Source organism: Haliotis asinina, chromosome 1 (genome assembly GCF_037392515.1).
Source record: "Haliotis asinina isolate JCU_RB_2024 chromosome 1, JCU_Hal_asi_v2, whole genome shotgun sequence".
Lineage (NCBI taxonomy): Eukaryota > Metazoa > Mollusca > Gastropoda > Lepetellida > Haliotidae > Haliotis > Haliotis asinina.
Window position 1 is genome coordinate 93,959,883 of NC_090280.1, and position 12,986 is coordinate 93,972,868.

Consider the following 12,986-nt stretch of genomic DNA (forward strand, 5'->3'; position numbering starts at 1 on the left):
AAATTTCACTCAGTAAATATATAAAATGGCGAAAAACAGATGTGTTCGATACCAACATAGTAATAGCTAATCTGTTAATAAATGATATTGTTTTAAGGCGTCTGCTAACTGCCCGTTTACGTAATGGGATGGCGCTAGGTTAGCACAATTGTTCTATCAACTGTATCATACACCCCTCATAATAGGAGGCAACTCCAAAGAGCTACCTTAAAAGGAGTGCCTCTAAAATACTATTACCGTGATACGAAATAACACCCATAATAACTATCAGTCAAAACTCTAAACATTGTGACTCAATAATAACTATCACTTAAGCAATAATAACACAAATTACAGAAAACACACTCTCGTAACACTATCAACTATATCTAAGAATGACCAAATGCAGAATAAATGAATAAAAAAATCCCGCATCAGGATGTAAATATGTGAATCTATCCAATAAATATACATGTCAATCTTTGACTGAAGTCTTCAATGTTTTTCCTCCTATTACTAACAGTAGGACTTCCCCTGAGAAGGTTATGTTTGAATTACCCATGGTGATACAGGGTTTAGGAAGGGGGTCAAATTAGCTCTGGAGATGGCACAGCTGACAGCAACATGAAGTTAGAAACAGATTAGGGACTGGGGTATACTGTGACCAAATGCAGAATAAATGAATAAAAAAATCCCGCATCAGGATGTAAATATGTGAATCTATCCAATAAATATACATGTCAATCTTTGACTGAAGTCTTCAATGTTTTTCCTCCTATTACTAACAGTAGGACTTCCCCTGAGAAGGTTATGTTTGAATTACCCATGGTGATACAGGGTTTAGGAAGGGGGTCAAATTAGCTCTGGAGATGGCACAGCTGACAGCAGCATGAAGTTAGAAACAGATTAGGGACTGGGGATTGGGTATTCGAATCCTGAATCTGGGATTTTTGTTCATGTACCTACCTACCTACAGGAACGGACGCTCGCACGCACACACACACACATACACACACGCACGCACGCACGCACGCACGCATGCACGCACACACACACACATACATACATACATACATACATACATACATACATACATACATACATACATACACACCGAATGATTAATCTGCAAAAGAAAAATCCTGAATGTGGACAAAAATTCAGATTCGGGATTTGAATCCCCAATCCCGTTTCTAACGTCATGTAGCCACAGCTGTCAAAGGGAGGGTGTACAGTGAGGAGGTTATGCGGAAAGAATGGCGGATGTAACAGCTGAAGGTTCCACTTAACAGGACAGGGTATGGGGGATACTGTGACTCACACCTGGAGTTTATTGCTCACTCTAAGTCATGCCTCTTGTAAAACCAAGTGCCGGGGTTTGGTGTCCTGTGACGGTATTTGTCAGTAATTATTTCTACGTCCTCTGCATTTCCGTTGACCTGGGCTTAGATTGTCAAAGCTCTATCAGCGCTAAGAAAGTCGCAAGTTAATGCGCTAAGAAAGCTTCGAAAATGTAGGCCCTCCTTGTGAAAGTTCCACTGGAGTGAGCGCGTGGAAGTGCCGCTCCCACACCCTGTGTGTAAAAGTGCAGCCGCTTCAAACGGATTTTGAACCACCAGAAGGGTTGCCAAAGAAGAAGGATCCTTTAAATGTTAAAGCGTTCTCGTCCTTCTTCCTTCAACTGTTCGTTTCTTTACGTACGAGGTGCGATACACGGGAGTTGCTTGAGCTGAATCAGTATCCTGTCTTGTGTCAAGTTGTATGTCCTCAGTTTGGGAGTTTGTTGAGCTTTGGCAGTCTTGTCAGTATGCAAGAGCATTTCCCATTGTCTCAACACTACTCTCATCAACCTTGTGTGGACATCCAGTTATTGCATATTGCCACATAATGCTATTACGCATATTCAGTGAGTGAGTTAGGTTTTACGCCCCTTTTAGCAATATTCAACCAATATCAAGGCGGGGGCTGCAATGGTCTTAATGCACACATTGTGCCCATGTGAAAAATGGCACCCAGGTCGTCGGCATGACGAGTGAACGCCTTAACCACTGGGCTACCCTACCACCCCTCCACACATTCAAGTCTTACCAAGCATTCACTAAACATCGTCTCGTCTAATCAATGTAGCTGGGACTAAGTTAAGCTCGGCGCCTTGAGGGGTTGGGCATAAACCAGCGATAACCAGGTGCACTGACTCTGGAATCTTGTCACGTCGTAAAGTTTCTTATGTCGTGACAATGATTGATTATGCATCGTGTATATGGTAACAGCTTTGACTGGCTTACGTATGATAAATTATGCATGTGTGCAAACTACGAGACATGTCCTCAACACATGTTCACTGGTAACCTTGTCGATATAAAACAAACTTAAAAGCGTGGGTAACGCGGCTTTTAGAAATATTCCAGCAATATCACGGAGTGGGACACCGTAAATGAGCTTCACACATTGTACCCACGAGGGACATACTGTTGCCTCCTTTTCAGTGTGGGCATTCAACCAATGACAACATCACACACTGAATTCGCCCACTTTGCAAGACATTCTACAGGTTATTTTTCTCCTTTACTCGATTTTTTGGCATTTTGTGTCCACAGCATCTATAATGATTTTAAAGACGTAATCGATAGGAGGCTGTTCACTGTATGTAGGTCTATGGTCAGATAGTTGGCAAAGTTTGCTCTTATCAACAAGCGAGAAGTAACCTGTGGTTAAATGATTTACAATCTGGGAGCAAAAGGTTCCGAGTCTTGGCAGTCACATGAGATAGAAGTTACATCGTGATCTGCCAAGTCCACCTTCATCAACACGTTCCAAACAATGAACAACCAGGACGAAATTGTGCTCCTATAGCAAAACGATATATACCTGAAACCAGAAATAGTTCTGGTAAACAATTTTTGTCGCATATTGTTGCTTGATTTTAAAGCATCAGTTCCATATTTCAGATTCACTAACATGTGCTCGTTGTCTGATTCATGTGAGTCGGTTTCTGGTTTAGCCAAACGCTGCGAACCATACCCTCTGGTAGATACTGATGGACTTTCATGTCATTAGTTCCATTCATCAGCAAAAAGTCCTCCTCTCTCTCTCTCTCTCTCTCTCAACAACTCTTGTAAGCCTTCGTCCCTTCATCCATATTTTTTATGTGTTTTTCATCTCCAAGCAACACTCACTCTCACTCAGTAATAGAGCGGTGAGAAAAAATAGGAAAGAAAAACACCATAAAACGTGTTTGCCTCATTTTGTCAAATACAGAACACCTGATAAAGGTATCTTCATTATGTTTTCACAAATGAAACTTCAGGGATTGATGATTGTTTTTGAGGCAGGGACTTGGCTTTACGGTATTTAGGATACTAAACCTGATGTAGATGAAGCTTAGGTCTGGGGCCTTGTCTTTTGATGAATCAGACACACAATAATTACATCCACTGTAAGAATTTTTGTCAAATTACTCAGAATAATGTTGAATGTAAGAGGGAGGGTATGGACATGTCACAAACCCACAAAATGTACATCCAGAGACTATAATTGTATATATACAGTTGCTTTATGTATCATCAGCAATTCGCGGCGAGTTCAAACCAGAACAAGGCCTGCTCACTGTTCAAGTGTCGGTGTAATAAATCACTTGAAAGTACTGCCTGCCACTATGTGTGGTCAGTATTATTCATTGTCAACAAAGACGAACTAGTAATATTTTGTGCACAAATCCTAAAGTCTTGTGATTTCAAAGAGATACGATGCCATCTTTAGGAAAATAAACATGGCAGTTCAGCTCCATAACTGAGTGAGTGAGTTTAGTTTTACGCCGCACTCAGAAATATTCTAGCTACATGGCGGTGGTCTGAAAATAACTGAGTCTGGACTAGACAATCTAGTGATCAACAGCATGAACATCGATCTGCGCAAATGGGAACCGAGGACACGTGTTCACAATGTTGGCGAGCGGATCCCGTCAGTCGCCTCTATCGACAGGCATGGGTTGCTGACGACCGGTTCTAACCACAACCTTCTCGGGATTTGAGTTGAAAGTGGTGTCATCACATGCGTATGGTGCCATGAGATATGGATTTCTTATGCACGTAACTGGAGACTAAAGGTTGAAAAAGATACCTCTTGACGAGAAATCGATATTTGTATGACGCATTCTTCTCTCCTGTAATGCAGAATCCTTTAAAATACAGATCAGTTGGCCATTTTGTGACCTACAAAAGGATTTGGTGAATATGTAAGTTACTTTAAAAATCGAAGTTGTGTTTTCATGTAGTTAACTTGAAACTGCAAAGAAACAATTTTAACAATTTGTTTTCATATAAAGTTTTCATTTTTGGTTGCACCGACTTCGCTACTAACCATACACTTTCAAACTGCGTATTTCTTTCTCAAATACCGTTACTGGATCCTTATAGAAAGTGTCCCTGAATATATCAGCTCCTTTAAATCCCTTGAAAGGGACATAGAATGGACAGTAGTCGTTTATCAAGCATCTGTTATGCCAACCTAAGATGTACAAAATACGGGTCAACTTCGGTTGTGTCTTCAGCACCGACAGATAATTGTCTGTCCAAGCGTTGGTATGGTTAAACAGCCCGTCATCTGCCAGGCCAGCCTCTGCAATAGCAGGAATCTTACCACGGGACTCTGCAATGTCCACAAGATTGGCTATGTTGGTCTTCAGAATGTCCTTTGTTGTGGTAGGGGTATACTTGTAATAGTAGTCAACAGATATGACGTCTATATAATCATCGCCAGGATACAGAAGGTGGAAGTTATCTGTTTTAGTGAGACATTCGATAGTAAATGTGTAGAGGAAGTTGTGGACGTTCCCTGTGCCCCTCAGATAGGATATCGTGTACTTCATAATGTCCCTGATGTCCTTCGGGGTGTTCTGACATCGATTATTGAGACCCCACCAGAACCAATCACCGTCGGCTTCGTGGAACAGTCGGAAAATAATCGGGATGAGTCGGCCATTTTCGTCCTTTAGGTTGTTGGCCCAGGAAGCTATTTTGTCTAAGTTGGCTTTGAATTTGGGATTGGCATCACCACCTGGAAGTGATCGTCGCAGAGTATGGAGCACGGTGCCATTGTCCCAGTACAAATGGAAAGAACCACCTGTGACAGGGTTACTGGCATGCTGACACACCGTGATCACCTGTCCTCTGGCGTGGGCCTTTTTCACGAGGTAGGTCAATATCTTGATTTGATCATCCTGGAAGTCTTTGAAGTCGAATCCTACAATGGCTGGATACTCGCCTGTGACGCTCCTGATGTCGGATAACTCGTCCTCATCATTGTTGTCAACTTGTGCTGTCTGCAAAGGAAATATTCAAATTTAACGTTGTTTGGAACTACAGCCACTGGTAGAAGAGCCTTTGTGTGAAAAGGAAACAATCAGTGAGACACAGATATTCAGATTTAATGTTGTTTGGACGGTACTGCAGCCATGAGAAGAAGAGCCTTTACGTGAAAAGGAAACAGTCAGTGAGACACAGATATTCAGATTTAACGTTGTTTGGATGGTACTACAGCCACGGGTAGAAGAGAATTTGTGTGAAAAGGAAACGGTCAGTGAGACACAGATCACGATCTTTTATCATTACATCGGCATTGCATGCTACTGTCAAAGCATACCAAACTTTCAAACCAACTGTCAAAGGATCCTGTAACACTTTCAGTAGTGACATATTCTTTTGTTGATTTTAATAATATGCTAATAAATCACCAATACGATGAATATATGTTGGCTTGGTGTGCTGTAGATACCCGAATTACATTGCATACATTTAACTTTTGACCTTATTTGTTCTTAACAGGCAGTGGCAAACAAAACAGGATTACTAAACCCTAATACAAGACATCGGTGTGTTCAATGTGTCGAAACGTCTGCGAAACAATTTAATTAAATTTAACAAATACAAAGCCACAGTCTTCATATATCAGTTCATTACAAGGCCACAGTCAATGCCAAAACGCATATTGTTTACAATGAGTAAAACCTTGATTTCCTTTTCATGGAGTTGAACATAAACTGTACACGTTTACCTCTTGAGACATTTTTGCTCCTATCTAGCCATCACAAAATCAGAATTGACTGCGTACACGGTCGAACACCAAATGCACTTACGTGAAACAATATGCTCTTACTTACGATAAAGGTAATGTACCTAATGGATGACAACTTCTTGACTACATGTAATACACCGAAATATAGAGCTTATCTCTATTATTAATAACCCACTTCTAAAACGTCAATCCAAGTGACAGTTACCGTAAAGTTCCAAACAGACTGCCAGGTGTAATGAGTAACCTGGTAGTTCCCCCGAGCTGGGGAAATTCCTATCCAGGTGTCTTCTTGGTGTCCAAACATGATCTTGTTGGGGTTGCGAGCCAACTTCAGCATGTTGTGATACAGTGCCCTGGTTTCCTTGGTGGCGTGTTGATCCACAGGACCTCCAGACACGGATGTCCAGATGATGGACACCACCAGCAACGCCCTGGAGGGATATATGGCACAGGATGTTTGAGATATCAACAATGAACTTCGTGAACTCAATATTACGATCCGATAAAGAGCTATACTGAAAGAAACACATAGGCGAGCACTGGACAACTGAAGCGTTTCCTAATATTTTCCAGTGAGTTTAGTTTTACGCCGCACTCGGCAATATTCCATCCATATGGCGGCGGTCTTGAAATAATCGAGGCTGGACCAGACAATCCAGTGATCAACAACATGAGCATCGATCTGCACAATTAGAAACCGATGGCGTGTCAACCATGTCAGCGAGAGTGACCACCCGATCCTGTTAGTCGAATCTTACGAGAAGCATAGTCGCCTTTCATGGCAGGCATCGGTTGCTCAACCCTGATTGTACCCCGAACTTTCACGGGTTTAATATTTTCCGGTTTTCATCACCAAGTTTCAATAGCGCTGTGGGAGGAAAACTGAGAATAAATACAGGAACACTGTAATGGTTTAGTGATCCCTCATTAGTTTCCCTCAGTATACTTGTACTGAGTTCTGTACACCGAGATGGTGTTCGTGATTGAGTGCGTAGGTGAATGAATGAGTGATTTAAATGTACAGTCACATCGGTAATATTTCCGCCATATCGTGACGAAATCAAACAATAGAAGGACAATAGTTAAAACTAAATGAGAAGTATCTGTAAACGAAGGATAGTAAAACACTAGATAATCACTTGTATTAATGTAAAACCAGTAATTGTATCTGAAATACTTTAACTACAGATGACGATACAATATAAAATTCAGGCTATAGATCTCCAACAACTGAGGGTAGATCACCATACTAGTGACAATGGGAACCAACCAGTGTGGTACCAACCTCTAGTTAATAAATTTCTGAGTTTACGCCATTTCAAACCATGTCGGCAACATGTGGTCGTAAATTCGTTTCTTTCCCCAGTCTTAGTGGATTCATTTAATTGGGGCACACATTTACGCAACCTCTGGGGACTTTATACAAACCTCTACAGGAATGAATTCCATAAGTATAAATTTGTGAATGGTATTGTTTCCATTTTTCAATTACATAAAAGATCAAACTCGGTATGCTTTCATTTGTCTAGTTTACTTTGTAGTTATTTTATGGCCTGACAAAATCTGGTTGGTTGCATGTATAGCTGAACGACTTAACATATGTTCTTGTTTCAAAATAAAGTCAATTACAACTGAATGAAACTTGTCTTGAGAGGCGACTAAATGATTATGAAGGTCAGGTTACCATTTTCTCAGCACCTTTGTCATCACCGATTTTCAGCGGTCAATTGATTTTATTTTCGCATTTTGTGACCCCTTTAGCCAAATGGAATTTGTTCGCGGTTGGTAAGCCAAACCCGGTTTTGTCTTGCACTGGTATCCATATTCACCTGCTTTATTGCCTCTCACCTGTGTTCAGCACTACTGATGCTGCTCATACCATCATTCACCGGCTTGTCTGGTCCAGATCCGATTATAGATGATCGGAATTATTTTACTTGAATATTGTTGATTGTGGTGTAAAACACACATAACTTCACCACTAAATATGCCAAATTAAGGTTGGGATAAAGGCTGTACACTTACCTTAAACATTGTTTATCCATGACTTCAGATAACTAGGACGTAACAAAACATCTGGATTTCTATTCTCGCTAGTGTCAGATAAGACATTTCGTGTGGCTTTAGCTCACCTGAAACAATGTCTACATAGTGATGAAATTCAGATACATTGCAAACACAGGTCTTACACGTTCAGAAATTTACATTCACTCGTAATTTCATGCAGTGTGTCAGTTTGGGAATCATATTGAATCATATTGACTTCAAATGTTGATAAGATAGGATGACTGAAAGTTGTGTCAAGGCACTGTAGCTCAACTTTTTCTGTCAACAGCGCTGCATCTCGTATTGACTTTAAGCTCCTCTGTATTGTCTACAAGTGTTTACACAATATTGGAAATATTAACTATGAATTGTATATTTATATACTTATCCTATCTCACGATTTGCTTTTCTCTCTCTTGCTTCGACGCTGAGTGGAACGAATTAGAACTTTCCTGTAGGCCTCTCTTGTCCATGTGCCCGTGTTCCCCAGGTTCCTCTCCTTACAGGATGGGTCTCTTAGCCCATGCAGAGCATGCAGCATGCTCCCGTGTGTACCCACGTGACTACCTCAGAGAGATCATTCTTCTTCTTGTCGCACGACAGAGTGGACGCATCATAGCTCTTGTATAGAGTTTGAGCTGTTTTGTATTATGAGGAAAACAGATCCTCCAAACAAGAAGCGTAAATTTTGCGCTCTGTGTAAAACTGTTTTTTCGACTTTGGACCCACACATATCGTGTGTTGATTGTGTGGGTCAATGTTCTTGGGAGAAACGTTGTGAGAAGTGTGCAGGTTTATCAACTGAAGATTTCAAGGCTTATAAGCGGGTTTGTGCTCGTAGGACTGCAGATAGAGCTAGGAATGCATCTGTTGACCAAGGCCCCACTCCTACCAAGAAACCACGCCTGGATCGTCCTACCCTCACCCCTCGTCGTTTGAAATCCCCGCTCTCCGAGGCGGAGGATTTTTTGGACGCTTCTTCAGATTGTTACCTTTCGGAAGATGTTCGGAAGCTTTTGGGGACGCATTCTTCACCTGGCTCAGCGTCTCAGGCCGGCTCTAGGGTAGTTGTTATGGATAAACCTTTAGTATCTACTGTCTCCCACGATCTGCGGTCTACTCTCTTGGTTTCTAGGGCCTCTGGGTTCGTCTCAAAACGTGACAACAGTCGCTTCGGTTCACCAATCTGCATCACCTGCATTACCAAATAATTCCGTTTCTCCAAGTCATTCAAGGCGATCACTTTTGATTCATCGATCTGTTTCGTCGGAACGTTCAAGTTCTAGTCGGTCTAGATCGCCTGACAGGTTTGTCTCGAATCCATCTCGTAGATCCATCTCGTCATGTTCACCCCAGCAGAGTAGCTTTGGTCGTCAGTCTGTTTCTACTGATCGTACCAAAACACGTATTGATTCAAATGGTGGTATCGGCACTTCCTCCCGTTTGGATTCACGTCGCCGAACTGATTCAAGAGGCCGAATCAATTCACCAGATCGAATCAATTCACCAGGCCGAATCAATTCACCAGATCGAATCAGTTCACATGGTCGAATCAATTAACCAGATAGAATCAATTCACATGGCCGTTTCAATTCACCATGTACAGGTTTGCGTGAACGGGTTGGTTCACCTTTCCGTGGTGTTTCATATCGCCGAACCAGTTCAGTACACCGTTCGGCTTCACTTAATCATACTGAGGCAGTTTCTCGAACCACGGCTCATCCCGATTCGTCGGCTCATCCCGATTCACGCTACTTATGTGATTCGCATCAGTGTTCTGGGGTTGTTTCCCGGACTGGATCACCTCAGAGTTCAGGTTCACCTGCTCGCTCAAGATCATCCCATCGGGATGGTAGGTCAGGCCCTACTAATCGATCCAGATCGCCAGATCTACTTAGGTCATCCCATTCTTCTGTCTCCCCGACTGAGTTGTTTAGACAGCCTTTTTCCTCAGATATACTTATTGGTGGAGCATTGGAGAAGTTTCAAACAAGGTGTATCAGGACACTCATTTTAAGGTCTCTTTTGAATTACTGAAAATGCAGAAATCTCAGATGCAAAGTTCATTGAAACAATGCAGAATGCCTCGTTTCTCTCCAACCAACCCAGATTTGAAAGACTGCTTTCGTGATAGACCCTTTACCCAAACACGGAACAGGAGTAGAAAACCCTCTCGTCGTCCCACCAAGACAGGTCCCGACACTGGAAGTGGCACCTCTAAGCAGTGACTCACAGAGATTGCTGCCCGACTTGGTCCTACCGTCCCCAATCGTCCCGATCTTTGACTCACCGGTGGGCGGAAGATTACGAAAGTTTGCACCCAACTGGGAGATTCTCCGAGATCCATATGTTCCGGCGATTCTCACTCACGGATATCAGATGCCGCTTGTCGGGAATCCCCCTCACACAGTCACTCCTCTTCAACGCACTTATCCTCCGGATCAAAATTTGCTTCTTCAGGCCACCATAGCGACACTTCTGGACAAGCAAGCTATAGAACAGCTCGATCCACTCATTGTTACTCCAGGGTTCCACTCCACCAATATTTCCGGTGCCAAAAAGGAATTCAAACAAACTTCGTTTGATATTCAACATGAAACAGTTCAATGCCCGGTTTCTGTCACCACCACCCCACTTTCGGATGTTGTCAGTCAACCTGCTACGCACCATTTTGAAGAAAGGGGACTATATGATTTTCTCGACCTGCAAGATGCCTATTTTCACATACCAATACATCCAGATCACCGGAAGTATCTTCGGTTCACGTTCCAAGGACGTCATTACCAGTGGATTGTACTACCATTTGGAATATCTACGGCCCCATGGCTTTTTTACGACAACCCCAGGGATATGATTCGTCTTCCAGAGCAGCTACGGCCAGTTCTTCGTTGATGGCCCAACGAACAGAATGTTTGCGCCGGAGTCTCTATGGTGCCATTCACACCGACTCTTCACCTGTTCGTCGACGCATCCCTCGATGGTTGGGTTGCCCACTTTCTCCATCATCGAGTGGCCGGGCAGTGGTCATCTGCAGAAGAGACCCTTCACATCAATGAGTTGGAATTCAGTGCGGTCACTCTAGCCATTCAACATTGGACAGCAGAACTCCAGTCGTCCCATCTATTGATTCAATCGGACTATTCAACAGTGGTATGGTACATCAACCATCAAGGCTCGACAGGATCAGCAGCTCTGCTTCGGTGGACGTTTAGGTTTTACCACCTAATCGATTCTCTTCACATTGTGGCAAGAGCCCGACACATTCCCAGAGTGAGGAATGTCATAGCCGACGCCTTGTCTCGTCCCAAACGGCCGTCACCAACAGAGTGGATGTTACTGCCTCTGATATTTCAGACAATGTTCTACCCAATATCTCAACCAGAAGTAGATCTATTCGCCACTCGGTACAACCATCAGCTTCCAAGGTTCGTATCACCTACTCCGGATCCGCAGGCGTGGGACCACGATGCGATAGCAATATCTTGGGAGGGACTGAACGCCTACGCGTTTCCTCCCCCGGCTCTACTTTCCAAAGTTGTTCAGAAGTTACTTACAACCAGTAAGATTCGTCTGGTCTTGGTTGCACCCTTTTGGCCAGCAAGAAGTTGGTTCGTCGATCTAAAGCAATTAGCAGTACCGAATCCAGTAGCGCTACCCGCCAGCAACGACTTACTTCGTCATCCTCATTCAGACATGTACCACGGGTCACCACAGACCCTAAATCTGCACCTATGGCGCATTTATAGAAATCTCTGAGAGCCAAGGGTTACTCTCAGAGAGTAGCTGCAGCTATAACTTCTGCACACAGGACTTCAACTCGATCATTGTATGACAATAAATGGAAGAAATTTGAACATTATTGTGGTATTAGGGGAATTATTTCTCCCACCGCTGCATCACCTCAAGTCGTTGCACAATTTCTACAGCATTTACGAACTACGAGGAAGCTTAAAGGTACTGCATTGTCAACCTATTTGGCTGCCATTAATTCGGTTCTTGCCACAACTACTGGAACAAAGGTGTCTACTACTCCTGAGCTCCAGTCTCTGCTTCGCTCGTTCAGGCTTGCTAAGCAGTCCAGGAAGTTCAGACCTCCTGCATGGGATTTGTCAGTTGTCGTCCGTCATTTAGTGTCCACTGACTATGAACCACTACATGGTAAGGAGTTTGAACAGATAAAAACTTTCTTTTTAGTAGCATTGGCTACTGCAGCAATTGTGCAATTTGAACGAAAACGGCATGGCAGAGTATTTCTGGGATTGCGTTGGGACTTTGTCGCAAAAAACAGTTTCCAGGACAACCAGATAGACGTTTTACTATCCCTCCTTTGTCAACGGTTCTTGGGCCTGGTGATAAGGAAGATTCATCTCTCTGCCCTGTCAGAGCTCTACGGATCTTCCTAGCTGCCTCCCAAGATCGCCGTCGTCTTCGTAAGAGGCTAGTCATCCCGCTGTCATCTACATCCAAGGCTGAGGTCTCACGAACAACCTTATCCTTTAGGATGCGTGCTACTATACTGAGGGCGTATGCTTTTGCTGGACTGCCACCCCCAGCAGCATCCAATCCTCATGTGACCCGTGCGTTAGCCTCTACGATGGCTCTACACAGCAACTGTTCCTTGACGTCCATCATGGAGGGTTGCTTTTGGCGCTCTGATACAGTGTTTCCTTCGCATTATCTGAGGGGTTTGGCGGTCACTGATGTCCAAGGTCTTCACCAGTTTGGACCCCTTGTCTTGGCCCAGCAGCTGTCATCGGCCCATCAACGCAGATGAGGAAGAGTGCGTTTACGCTTTCTTTCTCGTGTTCATACTGAATAAAATGTTGAACTTTGTTTCTGAGTTTTGTACTGGATTCTTCAGGGAATTGAACTCTTTACTCAATTTATTG

The 12,986-nt window shown here is 43.2% G+C and overlaps 1 protein-coding gene across 1 annotated transcript; it reads right to left on the bottom strand.

Annotated features, from left to right (window-relative positions):
- Window positions 1–4,124: 4,124 nt before the first annotated feature.
- Window positions 4,125–8,129, bottom strand: LOC137284440 (mannan endo-1,4-beta-mannosidase-like). Its single transcript, XM_067816242.1, has 3 exons — window positions 8,077–8,129; window positions 6,257–6,482; window positions 4,125–5,299 (listed from the first exon to the last, which is right to left on the bottom strand). The coding sequence occupies exons 1-3, from the start codon at window positions 8,094–8,096 to the stop codon at window positions 4,334–4,336; spliced, it is 1,212 nt and encodes a 403-aa protein (XP_067672343.1). The 5' UTR covers window positions 8,097–8,129; the 3' UTR covers window positions 4,125–4,333.
- Window positions 8,130–12,986: the final 4,857 nt, after the last annotated feature.

Bases quoted from the DNA above. Each gene is read 5' to 3' on its own strand.
- LOC137284440 (XM_067816242.1), bottom strand. From the start codon at position 8,096: ATGGATAAACAATGTTTAAG. The intron at 6,483-8,076 runs GTAAGTGTACAG...ATATCCCTCCAG, and splicing joins ATGGATAAACAATGTTTAAG to GGCGTTGCTGGTGGTGTCCA. The intron at 5,300-6,256 runs GTAACTGTCACT...TTTCCTTTGCAG, and splicing joins AGTCTGTTTGGAACTTTACG to ACAGCACAAGTTGACAACAA.